The sequence below is a fragment of the Furipterus horrens genome, unplaced genomic scaffold (assembly GCF_987537825.1).
Source record: "Furipterus horrens unplaced genomic scaffold, mFurHor1.1.pri manual_scaffold_2, whole genome shotgun sequence".
In the NCBI taxonomy this organism is placed as follows: Eukaryota; Metazoa; Chordata; class Mammalia; order Chiroptera; family Furipteridae; genus Furipterus; species Furipterus horrens.
Window position 1 is genome coordinate 145,426,911 of NW_028327172.1, and position 21,109 is coordinate 145,448,019.

Here is a 21,109-nt window from a genome sequence, read left to right on the forward strand (position 1 = left end):
ACATAGAATGCTCCCTTGAATATTGGTTTTGTCCCCTACAGTAGCAGTCTTACACTTTTAGATTACAGAATAAGCAAAACTGCATTTCAGAGGAAGATGTCTATAGCTGTGCTTCTCAATCTTTCTCATGTCATAGAACCAACAGAAGGTAATATCATAATACTGGTAAGATATACCAGGCAAATTAGAGGAGATTTGAGGGTATATTCATATAAATGATGTTTAAGATTAAAAGTCTAAATAAATAAATGTATTTACTACAAACATTGCTGGCCCATATTGTTTCAGGATATATTAGAAATTCTTGTTTAACTTATTTTTGTCTTACATTGAACACAATGAAGTAATGACTATATCATTTGTGTAACAGATTAGAATTATTAAGCATTTTTGAGTTTTTCACTTTATTTATATTTATAATGTGTATCAGCCTCTGTGTCTATAGATTCTTCCCTATGTGCTAGATGAGACTGGCTTCATTCTCCAGATTGAACCCTGGTACATATGTTACAATTGACAAACCTACAATGACACATCAACACACCCAAAATCCGTGTTTTACATTATGGCTCCCCCTTGATGTAATATATTAAATGCATTTGGACAAATGTATAATGACATCTGTCCAGCAATGCGGTGGTATACAGAGTACTTTCATTGCTCGAGAAATCTTCTGTGCTCTGCTTATTTATCCTCACTCTACCCACACAACCCTTGTAACGACTGACTTTATACTTTCTTCAGTTTTGTCTTTTCCAAAATGTCTTATGGTTAGAATGACACAATATATGGCCTTTTTAAATTCGCTTCTTTACCTTTGTAATGTGCATTTAGGTTTTCACATGTCTTTTCATGGCTTGATAGCTCATTTATTTTTAGCATTGAATAATATCCTATTTTTTTCTTTTTTTAATGTATTTTATTGACTATATTGTTACAATAGTTCCAATTTTATCCCCTTTATTCCCCTCCACCCAGCATCTCCCTCCCCCAGCAATCCCCCCCAAGTCCATACCCATGGTTCGTACATACACACTTTCCCACTTCACCCTTTCATATATTCTTCTTCTTCTTCTCTCTTTTATTTTTAGTAAATATGTGATTAATTAATTATTTTAACAATAAAAAAATAACAATCCCTCCCTCTCAGATATTAAGACCCTTTGTAATTTTATAAAGGACAATGGGTGAAGGTCTCATTTCTGAATGCACCGAAGTTTATTTACCCACACACCTATTAAGGACAGGCATCTTGGTTTCTTCCAAGTTTCAGCAATTTTGAATAAAGTTGCTATAAACATCCGCTTGCAGGTTTATTCAACTCTTCTAGGTAAATACTAAGGCGTGTGACTTCTGGATCACATGGTAAGAGTATATTTAGTTTTGTAAGAAACCACCAAACTGTCTCCCAAAGTGGCTGCACCATTTTGCATTCCCACCAGCAATGAATGAGACTTGCTATTCCTCCACGTTCTCTCCAGCATTTGATGTTGTCAGTGTTCTAGATTTTGATCATCCTAATAGGTGTGTAGTGGTATCTCACTGTTGTTTACATTTGCATTTCCCTGATGACATAACATATGGAGCATCTTTTCATGTCGTCGTCGGCAGCCGTCCGTCTCGAGAGACGATGGTGTAGCTTCTTAAGAGTCTATCTGCACCGCCGAGAATGGTTGTGCACCTGAAACCAAGCTGTATTGACTCCGTCTTTCCCTTGGACCCTTCAGCTGCGAAGAGAGGGGGGGTCTGTTGCTTGGGCAACAGCAGACCCTCCATATCACCCTGCCCAGGCTCTGTAGCTTCAGCTTCACTGGAGAGGACACTCCAGCGTCATCGCAAGATGTCGATTCAACATGGGAGGAGACAGATACCGTGTCACTCCCGAGTCGGACTGCACAACCATCTTTTCATGTGCTTATTTGCTATCTGTATATATTGTTTGGTGAGGTGTCTGTTCAGCTCTTTGGCCCATTTCTTAATTGGGTTGAGTTATTTGATTTTTTTATTGTTCAGTTTTAAGAATTTTTTTTTTTTTGTATTTTGGTGAACAATCCTCACTAGATGTGAATGTTTTGTGTAAGTTTCAGACAAATGTATAGTCTGTTGTTGGATAAAGTAGTCTATAGATATCAATTATATGTAGTTGATTAATGATACTGTTTTGTTCAACTATGTCCTAACTGATCTTTGGCTTGTTGTATATGTCCAGTTTTGATAGAGGAGTGTCGAAGTTTCTAACTAAGATAGTGAATTAATCTATTTCTCTATTAGTTTTTGCTTCACATAGTTTAACACTGTTGTTAGGCTCATGTACATTAAGGATTGTTATGTTTTCTTGGACTATTGACCTCTACATCGTTTTGTAATACTTTTTATTTCCAGTAATATTTTCTAATATATTTTGAAAGCTAGGTCAAAATGTTTGATGAGAAGGTATTAATTATCTAGTAATTCTCAAAAACAAGTCATTAGTTTTGTTTTATTCACTCACATTGTGAGCACTCAATAAATATTTGTCAAGTGAGTAACTGACAATCCACAGATTGACATTTCATTGGTGTATAACTAGGTTTAGAGGATGTTTTCTGTAAAGGCCATAAGTAAATATTTTAGGCTTTATGGACCATACCGTTTTTGTTACAGTGATTCAACTCTGTCTTTGTGACATGAAAGCATCCATGGAATGCTTAAATGAAGAGCTATTTACATAACATTTTTTTTTGTGTGTAAATGTGATGTATTTCTTAAATGCATTTCACTAAGAATTCTAACCTATACACTTCCCAACTAGCTTTTTCTTCCTTTTTTCTTTTTTTCCTAGACGATCAGACCTATTTTCTATACAGTATATAATAGAAAATGAGTTTTTTAAAAATCAGGTGTCACAATTTTGTTTTAATCTTAGTTATTTATTTTCCCTAGAGTATTTTGAAAAGAAAAAAAAAATAAAGCTTGAATATCTATTTTTCTAGATATTTCATTTGGATTGGCATTTTGATGTAGCAACTTGGAATTGTAAACACCATTTTAACTTTTACTGTAAGTGGTTTGGGGTGGTGAGTTTCAAAATTTAGCATGCACCAGAGTAAGCTAGAGAATTTGCTAAACAGATTGCTGAGACCTTCCCCAGAGTTTTATTCAGTAGGTCCCACTGAGATAGGGGCCAAGAATTTGCATTTTAAACAAGTTCTCAGATGATGATACTGGTTCAGAGACCACTGTTAGAGGATAACTAGTTTAGAATATAAAATATGGGAGATGGATCTAAGTCTAGTCCTGGCTTCAATACTCATCAAGGGAATTACTACTGACAAATTATTTAATTTTAGTTATCTAATCTATGAAGTAGGAATGATTTTAATCCTGCTTACTCGTGTTTGCTGTAAGTGTCTAACAACAAACTATTATTTAATTCTCCCTAATTTAAAGGCTAACTAATATAAAGACTGATCTAAAAACCTACTATATTTTACTTTATACATCTTAAAAGCTAATGCTTTTTGTTTTTGGCTTAAAATCCATTTTATAAAGAATATACTTATGTTATTGAGCCTTTTAAAATCCTGTTTTAGAATTAAAAGATAAGGAAATACAGCTGCATTCTTTAACTTCTTAGATTTTTACAATTTTTAAGTTAGTTTTTTAATGTTTTCCTACTTGCTTCACAAATAATTGTTCTCCAGTGAATGCCATATAATATTGAAACAGGAACTGTGGGTACTTCTAATTAAAATAGTTGGCTTTGGTACTTTTGTTATTGAATTTTGAGCTGGTAAATCCCCCAGCTAATTACACAAAATTTCAACAAATGTTCATTACTTCATTTTTATTTCAATAGATTAGGGAAGAGAAATCCAAAAGTACTCTGCTAAAATTGTAAGCCATTTTTTAAAAATGTAGATGCCTTACATTTGTAAAGCAGAATTTTGGCATAGAAAAGAAGGAATTTTATACTACTCTTATTTAGCAACAGATAGAGGAAATATTTATTGAGTATCAATTGAGTTAAAACCACTTTACAAGGTATTCTAGATACTATAATAAAGTAGATAAAATATGTGCCTTGATGTGTTTATAATCTAGTGGGGCATATAGCTTCATATTCAGTGAATTAAAATCTAATATGAAAATGTATTTAACAAGTTTTATATAAATGCTATAAAATTTTTAGGTGAGGAGGTAAATTTGAATTAAGGAATTTTGAGTCTAGGAATCTAAGAAGGCTTGGAAGTCAGAGTATATTTGAAATATGTTGTGGAATATAAATCAAAATCATGTAGAGGAAAGACTAAGAACAGAGTTATTAGCGTGCCCAGAAGAATGATTAGAATGAGATATGTTGTGGAGGATATATCAAAATAGTATAGAGCAAAGACTAAAAACAGGTTTATTAGTATGTCCAGAAGAAAGATTGGTATAAGGGAGACAGAAAAAAATGAAAGTACATGATGTATTAGAATAATTGCATGAACATATACAATAAGTATAAATCTGTGTGTCTGAATTAAGTAGTATGTTAAAGTTGAGGACAGATATTTGTACAAAATTTATTCCTCAGATCCTAATGAGGTGAGACTTTATCCATATATCAGGGGTGAGCAAACCATGGCCTTTGGGCCAATTCTAGCCTGATGCCTGTTTTTATAAATATAGTTTTATTGGAACATGGCTATAACCCTTCATTTAAGCAGTCCAAGGTGTTTTCATGCTACAAAGACAGAGTTAGATCATTGTAACAGGGACTGTAGGGTCCACAAAGCCTAAAATAGTCACTGTATGGCCTTTATAAAGGATATCCTCTGACCCTCATTATACACCAATGAAACGCCAATTTGTGGATTGTCAGTTAACAATACATGACTAGATAAAGAGTTTGCACTAAAATGCAAATTAATTCACTGCTTCCTTTATCAAGAAATTTCTGCTCTGGAAAAAGAAGTCAGTTGTTCTGGACAGTGTGTGTAGTGAATTGATGTATAATTTATTGAAGCTTCTTACTTACTAACATAGTTCAGCTCAAGAATCTCCCTTTTGAGTCAGTAAAAATGTGTTGAGGATTTCTCAGCAGGATGGTAGAATCAGAAGTGCATTTTGGAAAGGATCAATAAGGTCAAATTGATTTTTTGAGTCAAACAGAACTGGTTTCAAACCTTGGAGAGTCAGTTAGTAAGGAAATTTGACACTCATGAAAGAATGCTTATTTTTCCTTGATTTATATTCTATAAACACCACATAAGAACTTTGATTGATCTGGTTTAAGAATCCCACTCCAGTAGTTGGTGGATCAGGAACTTTGTTCATCATGCACAGTGGAGTTCAGTGGGAGAGATGGGGAGCCATTCTACATGACAGAATGGTTCACTACATATACTAGGGTAAGACTGTGGAAACTGTTAGATTGAACACTTTGTATTTCTGCTGTTCATGAAGCTAATAAAGTTTATGACAACTCTTTGCAGATAATTTCAATCAGTTATGTTAAAAACAGCCTGCAATATTATAGTGAATCAAAAGGTATATCTCAACCTAAAGAATAAGCCTGGATAATATGTCTCATCTATTATATTTACAAAATAAAAGGTCAATAGACCTAACTCAAAAATATTTTAATTTTCCATGCAAGAGTATTTTTATTACTATTTTAATTAGGGTAGTTAACGAAGGAGATTTTCAAATGGTTGGATAATAATTTAATTGCTTAATCTGTGTAACAGTAAGACTTTAGAAACTGATTACCAATGAGACCTAGGAGATTTTCTTTAAAATAGCATGGACTTTAAGTCAGACCTCTTATTTATACTGACCTTTTAATGATATGTTCATCATCACCTGGGGTCTTTACATTTGCAACACCTGGGTGTTTAACACTGCTTTCTTTAAACCTTTACTACTATGTGGTTTATGATATGTTTTCTAGAAAAGATATGTTTTTATAAAACAGCCTACTTTATGCTTTGTGTGACAAAAGACAGTCTGAAGGCTGGTGGAGAAATGATGATGTTTTATGGGTGACAACAAAGTTAGGTGTGATCATTACTGCTGTACTCATTTAATGCGCAGGAGGGGAGTTGATTTCCTTTACATGAACATGGTTGAATAATCTCATCCCAGGCATGGGCAGGTGTTCGTATGATTCTTCATTTTTCCATTAGGAATCATACATATATCATGTGCCCTGAGTTAATGCATATGGGAGAGGACCTGAAAAAACAGAATTTGTTTATAAAAAATTATGTGTTTATATTCTTACCTGTTTTAACTTCAGGGACCTTCAAAGTACTCTCCATTTGATGCAATATGCTTATCAAGATATTTTTTCCACTGCTCAAAACAGTTTTTGAATTTGTTCATTTTGATGCCTTTTAGCACTTTTGACATTTTTTTGTTTTACCTCTTCCACATCGGTGAAATACTTCCCATTTGAGACTTTTTCATCAAGGGAAACAAACAAACAAAAAGTTGTTCAGGGTGAAATCAGAAAATAGAGAGGGTGGGGCATGGGGGTCATGCTGTTTTCGGTCAAACACTGCTGAGCACTCAGTGTGCTGCCGGCAGATGCACCCATAAATTACCCCTCTTGAAACGGGAAAACACGTTGAAACATTCTTCAAAAGAGATTCACTGAATCTGAACACAGCCTCTCGCAACAATGCCAGCTGGTACACTGATACAGACAGGTTTCTGTAACAGTCACCTAGTGGGGGAAGCCCATACTACAAGGGCCCCACAATCCAGAAGACAATTCCAGTTTTGGGGGGTGCCACCTCATGTAAGACATACTGTTACACTGGAACTGTGTTTATAGTGCTATATAAACACAAAAATGGAGTTTTGTTGTTTGAAATTTTCAAGTTGATCTTCTGTTACGTCTCCCTTCTTTTCCTTACCAAGAAGGGGATATTTCAGGAACATATCATTAAAAGGACTTGTTTTAACAATTTATTTTATATTTATTCTAATTACTGAATTTTATTAAATTATAATGGATTTGGAAACTTAAAAATTACTATTATTTTTATTGTATGCTTTCTGGGAAACTAATACAGAGATCTCCAGTTGAACCACAGACTAGATGCTTTTATCATTGCCAAAATTGTGACAATGATAATTTATACCCTCTGTGGTTCGCAGGACATTAAACTCTTCATTATATTAGCAGTAACTAATGACATAAACATAACCACAAATCACAGCTATAATTTATTAAATATAGAAGATATGCCATGTGCTGTGTCAGATGTTGCACTTATTTTATTTCTAATTTCTAATTTCTATTAAGACTGTACACAGAACTATTCCACTTTACAAATGAAGAAACTAATATGTTCTAAGAGGTTAAATAACTTATCTAAAGTTTGCCCACCTAGTAAATGATGAGGTTCAAGGCCAAACCCTATGTGTCTTTTGCTCACAGTCATATTCCCAGTGCCTTGGACAGGCAAGACCAGAAGGCTTGACTCAATGAATATGTGGTGATTGAATGAGTACTTCTGTCTTTTCTCCATCTGTTTGCTATTAATGATTCACACTTCTTTGCTCAAGTTATAAAATTATAACTAGCAGGTTTAAACTCTATACAATCTAACATCATATTTACATGAGAAATTGGTAAGAAAACTAATTAAGCAAAGAAAGAGTGCCAGAATGCCCAAATTGTGAGGAATGTGTCATAGAAATGTGCACTTGAATCCTATATAATCTTATTAACCAATGCCATCCCAATAAATTTAATTTGAAAAAGCTGTATGTTACCTAAAATGACTTTAACATTTTATTTCCTTGTTTTGAATTGATCATTAAAGTGGGGACATAAACTCTGTCCTGTATGGAAAGATTACATTGATATAATTGTTTCCATCATTATTTTCCTCTCTTATTTGGAACTAGGAGAGAAAGGCACTAAAAATTATCTACCAGCTTATTAAATATGTTTAAGTAAAACTGACCTAAATTAAAAGAGAATAAATTTGAACCTGGAAGCCTTTTAGACCTACAAGCAAAATACTCAGCCAGTTTCCCCTTCTGTTTTTTTATGCTTTATTTATTCATATGTATATGTAATATATATAAATATATATATACATATTCTTTTTTAATGCCTCTTCCTAAGGTGCTTCATGGTCTCATTTTACCCACATGTAAATAAGCTCTGCAAATGTAATCAGAGTATTGGTAGTATCATTGTAAAACTAAATCAACCAAATTATTATAGATTAGAACTGGTAATTTCAACCTTTACAATAATTTGTACATATTATATCAATTGATACATGGATTCAAAATCAAAATAGAAGAATTATTTCTGCTGAAGGTTATGAATCATCATTATGCTATAAAACATTGTTATACTTTTAGGAAAAATTATGGAATGATAAGATATGATCAATGACAAACTTTATTTTGTGATTTTTTTTCTTTTTATTTTACAAGCACATCATCATTTTCCAGAAATTCCACAGATGGCTGGTACCTGTATGGTGATAGCTCAAATGGGAGATTTGGTGACATGGCTGACATCCTCACTCCTGTCATTTCACGCACGGGACCAAAATGTACCCTGGTGTTCTGGACTCATATGAATGGTGCCACTGTTGGTTCTCTCCAGGTACTGCTTAGAATGTTGCATTTTTCTGAAATTTTTTATATCAAAATTAATAATGCACAATTTGGTATTATTAAACTATAGTCTGCTAATACATCAAAATGGACAATTATCAACACTTTACTAGTTTCAGCATGATATGATTGAAAAAATGCTTTAGCAGAATTGGACCTGAATGACTAGTAGAATACATATATTTTTAACTAGTAAATTTATGATTATTTCATTTATTCTGAAGTCAAAGCTTGTGTTATATGGTTTTATACTTGAAATGTTTCATGTAGGTTTTAGTCTCAACATTCTGAGAATAGCACAAATGACTATTTAGACTTTGGGGAAAATTGAATGTGGATTTTGCATGTTGTTTTGATGGTAGTGGTGCTCATTCTCCAGCAGTCTTTTTCAAATTGTTTCTTTGTAAAAAGTTTACATTGTTTCAAACTCACAAAATCTTGCAAGAATCTCAAAGAACAATATACCCTCCCTCAGAGATCTTATTTTTGGCCCATTGTCCCAGTTGCATCTTTTATAGAAAAAAAATCAGTTTAATACAGAATCACATATCACACCTAGTTGTTATTTCTTTGTACTGTCATTCAAACTGGAATGTTTCCTAATCTCCCCTAGAATTTTATGACACTGATACTTTAAAAATTGTATTTCAATTATTTTGTAATGTTCCTAAATTTGTATTTGTTGAATGTTAAGTTTTTCTTTTTCTGCAACATCACCAATATTGCATTTTTTATTGCATCCCATTGGCTAGTGCATGGTGTCTATCAGTCTCTGTACTTCTGTTTCGTTGGTTATTAATTAATATTTTATGAAGAGATATTTTGAGAATATGTAAAATCCTGATCTCAACTAAATTTTACCGACTAATTTTTGCATCCTTTTGTATTGTTTTGATGGAATTTTACTATGATGATTTTCTACTGTAGTTTTCCAATTCCATTATTTTGTAAAAAAAGTTCTCTCCATTTATTGATCCATTTTTAATCCATCTATTAACCTGTATCACTGTGGAGTCATTTTGGTTTAATTATGTATTGGTTTTTAAATTGTCCCAGATTTGGTCATAGAAGACCCTTTAAGCTGACATCTGTGTTTCTTTGACAAGTCTATCAATCTGAGTATTTTCTTTCTTTCTGGTCAAAATAAGATGTTCTAGATTCATCATATTTTTATCTAATTCTGTCTTTGGAGTTAACTATTTCTCCACTGGGTCCTGGTTTCTTTTAGAAAACTAGGTTGTACAGATAAACCAGAGAGAGGTCCTGGAATCTGAATGCACATCCTTGGATCTTATTCTAGAATATTGGAAATGCTTATATAATATACAGCTAGTAAGTAATATGTATAAATACATCATTTAAGTAGAAGAAACCAACTCAGTGTTTTGAAGCATCTCCATTTACACTCAGTTTCATAGATTATATGACATTTTCCAGGAAGCCATATCTGAAAAAATAAATTCCAAAATTTCAGAATTGTTCAACATGAGCAGTTTGAAACCAGGGGTAACTTGCTAAAAGCAGTAGTGGATAAGTACTGCCCTCGCACACCATTCCCCCAGTCAAATACCATTAATTTATTTACAAAGAAATCTGTGTTTAGCTATTTTGCAAGAAGATTATGTTTAGGTTACCTGCTTTCTTTCTTTCTTTTAAAAAATTACTTGTTCAAGGTTACAAGGCCCTAGGTGTGTCTGATTCCTCAGTCTCGTGCTCTCTCTTTTTTAAAAAAGGTTCTATTTATTTTTCGAGAGAGGGGAAGGGAGTGAGAAAGAGAGGGAAAGAAACATTCATCAGTGGTCTCTGTTATGTGACCCGACCTGGGACAGAACCCGTAGCCCTGGCATGTGCCCTGATCAGAAATTGTACTGGTGACCTATTGCTTTGCTGGATGATGCTCAACCAACTCAGCCACACTGGTCAGGGCACATGCTATTTTTTTTTTTTCTCAATAAAGACAGAGAAATAGAATGCTGACCAACCACTTAACTACTTTCCTAGTAACTTGATTGTAATTTTAATTATTGTAATTTTATCACTGTCTTTTTCCAGGATTTTTCTGGCCATGTTAAATACTTATTTTTCCAAATAAATAGTTAGATTACATATATTTTTTTTAAAAAGGGCTCTTTTTTTATTGGAAACATTAAATTTGTTGATGAATTTTGGAAGCATTGCCTTTTTTATTACAGATGCAACCTCTTACCAAAAATAATTTAAAATTAAACTTGTTTGTATGTGTGTATGTGCGCGTGTTTAGTAATTTGAAAACATTCAATAGTTACGTGGATTGAATTTGCAATTTATCATTTGTTTTACATTGACTTTTTAAAATTAAATGTAGGCATAACAATCAATACAATTTACTGCAGGGCTTTCATTAGAAGATGAAAATTATTTACCTAGTATATTTTGTAATTGAGATTAATTATCTAAAATATGCTTTCACTTTCTAGATAATATTTTGTATTAGCAGATGAAAAATTATAAAACTATATTCAAAATTTTATGTGTTTATCAAATAGTTAAAATAGTAATACATATGATTTTTACTTTTGTATATGGCTAAATAACACTAAATATTGCATTACTATGTTGTATAAACACGTTTTTCCTTAGTGATTTGTATATAGGGTAATATTCATACAAAGGTCTACTCCCCATATATTTTTTCTAGTATCCATCAAAAATGATTTTTATTTTTTGAAAAATGATATTTTTTGACTTTGATAACATTCTGAATTTTATAGACCAATAATTTAGTAATATTTTTTCTAGCCATATATTAGTAAGTCAAAACTCTACTACTATAAAAGCAACCATTTGAACTTAATTTAAAAAATAATGAAACCCCTAAAAGTTACCTTCACTTTAAAAAGTCAAAAACATCACACAAACCCTTCACCTGAATAAATCTTTGATTTGTGCACATTGTATTTTTAATGAGTACTGTTGTGAAATAATTAAGTAAACCATTTCAGTTATTTTAAAACACGGAATTGTTCTGCTTTTCCCAATTCTCTTCAGTTATTCTCTTGATGGCTCATTTTGTATCATTCTTAAAGAAGAGCCGTGATAATTAGTCTGCTGAGACTAATCTGAATTTTTCCTTAGAATGAGAATTCAGTATTGATGAGAATTTGTAGTTTCAAGGCTGTAGGATAGGGAGATCTTATCACTCACATGTGCGCTCCTACCCTAATACCATCACTGTCCCCACTGAACCCAAAAAGATGAGGCAGATCATTCTCAAAAGTGGTTTAGTAAGTAATTTGTGCTTTTTATTCAACTACATAGATATTATTCAATATATAAAATTCCAATTGTTACTGCTGCCATATTTTTACTTTTTATATTTTATTTAAATTGTTCTTTATTTCTTGTTGTTCTACTTATTTATGTTCAATTTGTTTTTCTACTTATTTCTGAATTCATTGGTTGCTTATTATATGTACCCTAACTAGGGATCAAACCCTCAATCCTGGTATATTAGAATGATGTTCTAATCAGCCAGGCTAATGCCGTCAGATTTTTAAAAAGCTAATGTAGTTAGAGTTCTTAATTAAATGGTACCCAGATATAGTCCCACTTGATTGACAGATATTCATGCTCAATTTTATTACACAAAGCTTAGGAGATGCCCTAGAGACACCATGCTGTGTGGAAAACAAAGATGTCTAATGAAAAACATCTCAACTTTTCTCTCAGAGACTTCATGTTGATATTAAAGTTTTTTAAAGATTGGAAAATTCTATATGTTTAAAATTTATCAAAACAATATTTCAACACTTCTCACTTGACATCTCTCTGTAGGTACCCAGCAAGAAAGACAATGTGACTTCTAGATTGTGGGCCCAAAGTGGGCAGCAAGGCGCACAGCGGAAGAGAGTAGAAGTGTTTTTAGGTCTTCATTCACAAACACAGGTCTGTGATCCAAACGCGTGGGTAATAAAGCGGTTTTGTTGATTTTTTATTTAATCCTACTTTATTTCCTCCATTCATAGTCTTGTTCTCCCATTCCATTTCTTATGTGTTGTATCAATACATATAATATTTTCCATAGGAATTTATAATTCCAGAATGTTCTAATTTCTCCCAATTAGATAACAATGCTTCAAGGGACATTTAATTTTAATGATAATTATCCTCCATTCCACAATCACTGTCCCATATGTAAAGAGCACCTCCTTCTATTTCATAAATGTATTCCCAGAGACTGTGATTACATTAATTTATTTAAGGTTTGATTAAAAGGGCAGATTTTCAAAAGCAGATTATATTGTTGAACCTTATTAGAGATTATAGATTTACTGCATTCTAAAATATTTTGGGGAAAAAAGAAAACTGTGTGATGTATGTGTTCTCACATAGATTATAATAATATTAGGAGGATAAGATCATATATATCTATCAATTAAATAAGAGAACATAGGTTAAATATGTAAAAAGGAAATAATTACATGCCAATATACTTGATATCGATTTTATTTTTTATGGATTATCAAGAAAACAAGAGCTCCATGGATGTGTGTATATGGTTTAAAACTTACTCTTTGGAAGAATGGGGATGTTCTTAGAAAATGAGGCAAATATCTATTAGTTTTAACTGCACAGAGCTTAATTCTATGAATTTAAAATAACTTATCTCTAGAAAAAGAATATATTTGCTAATTATTACATTTCTGTTCCTCTATATATATAGCATAAGCAGTCAATTCTGCTGTGAATGTTCAGTAACTGTGTCTACAATCATGTGCTCCGTCTGACAGATCAGCCCCTCTCAACTCCAATGGAAGCACAGGCTAGATAGAGCTGTAGAAAAGCAGTGATGCAGCACTATCCCCAATTCTCTTTTGGTATGATAGGTGTAATAAATGTCATATGTTTTTGGCCTCCTACTGGAATCCAGTTTTCTTATGGCTTATTTGTAGATAATTTAGGAAATGAATAAGAAATAAGTTCATTGTAAAATATATATTGAACAGGAATTTAATGACCTTGCACAATATCAAATTTATTATTAGAGTAAATCCTGCCTGTTCAAACTCCAGGATCTCTTAACTGAGGCAGGAAGAACCCTCAGCAACAACATATAGGTTTTACTGCTGCCACAAATAGGCTTTCACTGGAGGAAATAAAATCTTAACTAGTTTAGTGAAGTAGAATATTTGTATAGTCATATCATGTATAAAATTACATTAAAGGGGATTTAAAGCAAGATGAATCCATTATTAATTTAGCCTTTCCAAAATTTAATTTTTCACGTTGAAATTTGATTGAAGAGAAATATTCCCTATTGTTTGTTTTTTTTTAAATTTTATTTATTTATTGTTTTTCTATTACAGTTGTTCCACTTTTCTCCCCATTGCTCCCCCCCCTATCCCACTCCTTTTCCCATGGTCAATCCCCACCCCGTTGTCCATGTCCATGGGTCATTTATACTAGTTCCTTAACTAGACCCTTCCCTTACTTACCCCTTTTCTCTTTCTCCCCCCACTCCTCTGGTAGCTGTTAAACTTCTCCTTATTTACATGCCTCTGGTTCAATTTTGTTCATTTGTTTGTGTTGTTCATTAGTTCCCTGTATTAGGTGATATCATATGGTATTTGTTTTCCATTGCCTGGCTTATTTTGCTAAGCATACTTTTCTCTAGTTCCAGCCATGTTGTTGCAATGGTAGAAGTTCCTTCTTTCTTTCTGCTGCATAGTATTCCATTGTGTAAATGTACCACAGTTTTTTGATCCACTCATCTATTGATGGGCATTTAGGCTGTTTCCAGCACTTGGCTATTGTAAATAGTGTGCTACGAACATAGGGATGCATAGGTTTTTTTGAATTGATGTTTCAAGATTCTTCGGGTATAATCCTAGAAATGAAATTGCTGGATCAAAAGACAGTTCCATTTTTAGTTTTTTGAGGAAATTCCATACTGTTTTCTATAGTGCCTGCACCAGTCTGCATTCCCACCAGCAATGCACTAGGGTTCCCTTTTTTCTGCGTCATGCTAATCTTCTCTGTATCTTTCTAATTTTAGTATATGTACTGCTGAAGCAAGCACTGCATCTTTCTTTAAAAATGTGAGCCACTCATTCTTTCAGTAAAAACTTATTAAGCACCTATTATGTGCAAAGCAAAGTACTATGCAGTGGAGCTAGAGCAACGAGCTTGCATACTGTCTGTGATTCTTTCATTTTTACGAAAGATGAGTGGCTGTAACCCTTTAGTAAGAGTATAAGGTATTTTCAGAAACTATAAGGTAAATCAACACTAGGTAGTTTTCAGAGTTTTATTTGGGAACCTTCAAATTTAAACAATCTTTAATTATAATAATTTTTATAACTATAGCAATCACATACATAATGCTTACTCTATGAATTTAAAAATACTTATTCCTTTATTTTTACAATAATTGTATGAGACACATACTACTACTATCATCATTTTATAGATTAGAATATAGAAATACCTAGAAGTTAGGTAACCTGCTCTAGTCATTTAACCACAAAGCAGCAGAGACCAGCTTTAAATACAGGCAGGTCATCTATAAATCCATAATCCAACTGCTACATTATATTGTCTCCTAAATTTTACAAAATAACTGACTCAGATTTATTCTGCCAGGAAAATACATATCATAATTACTCTTTTTAAAAGGTTTAATCACATTTAATATAAAAGTCTACGGAATCTTACCCAACATTGTATGGAGCACTGAGATATAATTGATGATTTGATCATTTGGATATGACAGGCAACTGAGATTGTGTCTAAAGAACAATAGATAAATAAGTTAATGTAACACTCATTTAGTTATCCAATTTCTTATTCTCAGAGCATTTATCACATACTTAAATGTTTACATGTATCTAGTTAACAGAGTACCTTTTTCAGTTTGTGTTTCAGTGTTTTTCTGGGGTTCAATTTACCTTATGAGAAAGTTATAGTCATTATTTTTCCAGTTTCACCTCTTTTTAATCACTTCCAAACTCTTAATAAATTTTATAAATTTATTTTTTAGCACATTTGCTATGAAGAGCAATTTACCCCTGTTATATAAATTTGACATAGAAATTTACATACAAATTGTGTTTTTATTTTTATTTTCTTTAAATAATTGGCGACACCTGATTTTCAATTACTCTATTCACTCATCAGTAAAGGAAAGCACCTAGTTTTTACATAGTAGTATAAAAGCATAACATATCTAAAAAAGTTATAATTCTTTCAAGAAAAATAATTGTATAAATTTGGTCAAAAACTGTTTGAGAGTTTTATCACAATAACTACTTTGTGTAAAATCACTGAAGTAACTGTAATTTTTTGTTAACTCATTTCTAATTGTTCTAAATTTACTTTAAAATATTTGTATTTCTTATGTTAACACACAAATACATATGTGGCCTGCAGAGAAACTCTGAATTAGTTTCACTTAGAAATCTCACAAGTTCTTCCAGAAGGTGACCAGAGGTGACCTCTGGCAATGGTTCGCTATTCGCTTGACCCAGAAAACCCCACAAAGTCATGCAAATCAGAAGGTTCAAATCTTCATGTTCACTTTAAGAACACACGTGAAACTGCCCAAGCCATCAAGGGTATGCACATTCGAAAGGCCACCAAGTATCTGAAAGATGTCACTTTAAAGAAGCAATGTGTCCCCTTCCATCAATATAATGGGGGAGTTGGTAGGTGTGCCCAGGCCAATCAGTGGGGCTGGACACAGGGTCGATGGCCCAAAAAAGAGTGCTGAGTTTTTGCTGCACATGCTGGAAAACGCAGAGAGTAATGCTGAACTTAAGGGTTTAGATGTGGATTCTCTGGTAATTGAGCACATCCAGGTGAACAAAGCTCCCAAGATGCGGTGCAGAACTTATAGAGCTCACGGGCGGATTAATCCGTACATGAGCTCTCCCTGCCACTTTGAGATGATCCTCACTGAAAAGAGCAGATCGTTCCTAAACCGGAAGAGAAGGTGGCACAGAATAAAAAGATATCCCAGAAGAAACTGAAGAAACAAAAGCTTATGGCCCGGGAGTAAATTCAGCATAAAATAAATACTAATAAAAATTAAAAAAAGAAAGAAAGAAATCTGACACTAAGTGGACTTCCGGCCAAGATGGAGGCTTAGATAGACATGCTCGGCCTCCCTCTACAACTAGAGAGGAATACAACTACTTCAAAACAAAAGATAACTAGAAATTCCAGAAAATAAAACTACACGGAAGCCCAACGTATGAAGTTATAAACCAGCGGCGCCCTTTGGGCAGGTAAGGGGAGCAAAAGGGGGCAGTGCTGTTTGCGGTCGCACCAGGGACAGCGGCAGGGAGAACAATCCCAGCGGCAGGGAGGACAATCCCGGCTGCAGTCAAACCCTGGCGGCTCGCGACCCCAATGCTGGGAGAAGCAGCCACCACATCGCCTCGAACAGTGAGGCCCAGAGGGCAGGAGAACGGATCCCGGTCTCCTAGCGGAATAACTGTGTGAATCCATCTTGGACCCCTGCCCCCACACAAAGTGCCACAGGGCTGTGAAATAGGTTGCGGATCGCCACTGGTCGCTGGGCAGTGACGACAAAGCTCCGGCAAGAAAGGTTGCGGATCGGCGCTGGTCACCGGGTTGTGACGAGTACACAGGCACTGCCCCCTGTAGCCGGCCCAAGAAAACAAAACGCATCTGTCAAAATGAGGCAGACAACTATAGAAATCCTGGTGGCGCCGCTCACCAGGCAACAGATGAAGAATCTGACAGATGAACAAATAAGAAACCTGTCAGAGGCTCAGTTCAGGGCCATTGTTATCAGGTGGCTTACAGAATTAACAAAAGATCTGGAAAAAGATGAGAAAGAATCGAAAAACACTCATACTGAAAGGAACAAAACCACATACGAGACAGATGGTGAGGAAATAAAATCCAGAGTTCAAATCAACAAACCAGAACACAAAGAAGGAACAAACAGTCAACCAGTGCAGAGAGAAAAAACGGGAAGCAAGGATGAGAGGATCAGAAACCTCTGGGACAGCTATAAAAGGCCCAACATAAGAATCATTGGTTTGCCAGAGGGCGAAGAAGATGAACCAGAAATTGAAAAATTAAGTGAAAATATAATAAAGCAGAACTTCCCAAACTTGGGGAAGGAAATAGACTTACAGGTCCAGGAAGCACAGAGTTCCAAAACAACTGGACCCAGGGAGAACCACTCCAAGACACATTTGAATCAAAATGTCAAAAGTTAAAGATAAAGAGAGAATCTTAAAGGCAGCAAGAGAGAAGAAAAGAATCATGTACAAAGGGGTCCCAATTAGACTATCAGCTGACTGGCTGATAGGCAAGAAGGGACTGGCAAGAAATATTCAAAGTAATGAAAATCCAAAACCTACAACCACGAATACTCTATCCAGCGAAATTGTCATTCAGAATAGAAGGGCAGAGAAAGTGTTTCCAGGACAAAATAAAACTGAAAGAGTTCATTAGATCCAAACCACTGTTATATGAGATGTTAAAGGAATTGGTTTAGTAAAAGGAGGATCAAAACTATGAAATCTAAAATGAAAACTGCATCACAAGAAACAACAACAGAAGCTAGGGAATTGAAACAAAGGCAAACTAAACAGGCAACGAGAGTGGGAAAAGAACTATAGGTATGGGGAACATATTGGGGGGAGGTCAGCAGGGAGGGGGAAGGGGGAGAGGGAGGGAGATGGTATAGGAATTAAGGATCATGGTAGGAGGGAATGGAACAGACAGAGAGAGGTTGAGAAGAACTATATGCACAACTAATGGACATGGTCTAAAAGGTGGGGACAACTGGAGGGAGGGGAGCCACTGGGTGGAGGGGAGAAGAGGGAAGGGAAATTGGGTCAAATGTAACATTATAATCAATAAAACACATTAAAAAAATAATAAAGAACACTCAAAAAAAGAAAAAAAAGAAATCTGACACTAAGTGATATGTAACATTTTATGTTCTATGAAAATGTTGTTATTATTATTCCAAGCAGTGGTAATGTCACAAATGGAAGATAACCTTTCTGAAAACTACTGACTCTGGTTATTTTTTATCACTTCTATTTCTATTGGAGTCCACATAAGTGGGATCTCACTGCCAAACAATGACACACATAAAAATTGTGTTCGTCACATATATTAGTCAAAGGTAAATAAAATAATGTCAGTTCCACAGATGTGATCAATTAAAAAAAACAACAACAACCTCATGGTATTGAGGTTTGATAACTTTTTGCTTTTAAATACTTGGGGTGGATAGATCTGAGGAATGGTAAGAATTGGGCAAACTAGAGTAAAGGATATGCTTGCATATTCTTTCTCTTGGTACATTCTGCCACTGGATTGGCCTCCTGCTTCCGTGTGAGATGATGCTCTGAGAAATACAGGGGTCTTATTTGGGATCTAAGAGCTGCAGAGGCAGCAGTGGTGGGTTGGTGACTCCTGCCAGTTTTCTAGGCCACCCATCCCCAAAATCTAGATAAAAGGCTGTGGCATTGCCACTCCCACATTCTTAGCTATTGAGGTTGGTGCAGATATAAATGAGCTTCAGGCTTCCTGAATCAGTTTCATTATGAAGCATTTTTATCAGATTCAAGTCTAATGTCCTGTATTTAGTGTTTGCTCCAAGTTTTGAATTCTTGATGGACAGCTCAGCTGACACTGGTTTTCTTCCACTCCTTCTTTCCTTCCTTCCTTCCTCGTTCTCTCCCTCCCTCCCTCTTTAGATTGTCTTCAGGTCAAAATGCGGTGTCAGTTACATGGGAGACGTAGCAGTGGATGACATTTCCTTTCAAGATTGTTCTCCATTCCTCAGCCCAGACAGGAAGTGTACCGCTTAAGAATTCATATGTGCAAACAAGCACTACATTGCACAGGACAAGCTGTGTGATTTCATGAATGATTGTGCTGATAATTCAGATGAGACTACCTTCATGTGCAGTAAGTGAAAGTGTTCTGTTTCCTTACTTTTGCCTTTATCCACCACTACCTTACTCAATGTGGTGTGTAAATTGCTGAAACATACTGAGTATGTGTATAGCTCAGCCACTGGGGCAGGTAGGGTTATTTGATATTTAAACACATTACTTATTCTCAATATTTAATTTAGAACCAGAATTCATTTAAAACAAGTTGATGGATTGGTGTATGAAGTAATTGGGATAGATTAGAAAACAGGTGTCTTCAAAGACAAACAGAATGGAAAAAAGTATTTTCCATGTGAAAAATGTTTTGGAAAAAAGACAAGTAAAACATCCAACAGAACTAGTTCTTGCAGGATTAACCCCTCAGGGAGTTGTCATTCCTTTTTGTAAATTACAAAATTTGATCAGTTGTTTAAAAACCAAAACTGAATACCCAGATATTACATAAAATAGACAAAGTGACCGCCTAAAGGAGATACATATCAGCTATGTAATATTATTCTAAGAGATTGACTCATAATAAACAGCACCTATTAAAATATCCTTAGCTAAATGGGCCATATGTGCTCGTTCGGGTAAATCTGTAAAATTATGCAATACAGTCCAATTGTTGCCTCATTTCATTGCAAATGAGGTGAATACAAACTGTCAAAATGAAGGTTGAAAAACTATTGCACTATACTAGTAATAATTTATGAGTAGTTTATTACAGTTTGATCATTTTTGCCTCTTGAAACCAAATCTGGAATATCAAGAATAACTTCAATATAAGAAGAGATCACATTTATATAGAACCTTTAACCTTCAAAGCCCTTTTATCTGGTAATCTCCAGTGAATCTACACAGAAGCCCTGAGCGGGAACTGGGACAGATGTTATTAGTGTGTTCCGCAGATGGAGCCATGGGCAACAGTGGCTAAACTTTTATCAAAATTCATCAAACTGGTATCAACAGAGTTGATCCTAGGACCCATGTACTTTGATTCATGAACCACTGCTTTGCCCAGGTTACCATTTTACTGTGGAAAACTGAATCTTAAAAACAAAACAAAACAGTTATAAATGTACAAATTCTATTTATGTAATATAACTATTTATTCCTTCAATTATGGATTCTTTTTTACAATATCCATTATTATTATATGAACAAAAATATTTGATAAGTCTTCAATTCTATATTAATGAACATGAATCTCTACCTTATTAGTATTTTCTCATGTATATATTTTTTGCATCAAATGTTTTTACCTATTCTTCATTGCCATTTTCACATAAATATCACATGTTTATTAGGTTATTGGTCAAAAAGAGCAGATATCACTCTTTTGAGTTTAAATAAAATAAATAGTAATGTTGCCAATGTATCTCTTTTCCAAGATATAATTTAATGAAATATTTTCAGTACTTAAAGTATTTATTTCTGACTAAATTTTTCTGGAACTTTTTGTGTTTAGGTTCTAATGTGAAAATTTCTAGGAATCCTCTCTGTGTGTTTGGAAAAGGATGATTTATTAAGAGGATCAGAAGTGTATTGAAATTTGCTGTCTTTGTAGTTCTTTTTTGTGAAAA

The 21,109-nt window shown here is 34.1% G+C and overlaps 1 protein-coding gene and 1 pseudogene across 1 annotated transcript in view; one reads left to right on the forward strand and one right to left on the reverse strand.

The window, feature by feature from the left end:
- MALRD1 (MAM and LDL receptor class A domain containing 1) overlaps positions 1 to 21,109 on the forward strand; it is a 622,346-nt gene that overhangs the window by 234,740 nt on the left and 366,497 nt on the right. The window contains 3 exon segments of the mRNA XM_090268028.1: positions 8,449 to 8,619; positions 12,438 to 12,540; positions 19,344 to 19,557. Of these exon segments, the coding sequence (XP_090124154.1) occupies positions 8,449 to 8,619; positions 12,438 to 12,540; positions 19,344 to 19,557 (488 nt within the window).
- On the reverse strand, positions 14,585 to 14,674 carry LOC150019674 (U6 spliceosomal RNA; annotated as a pseudogene).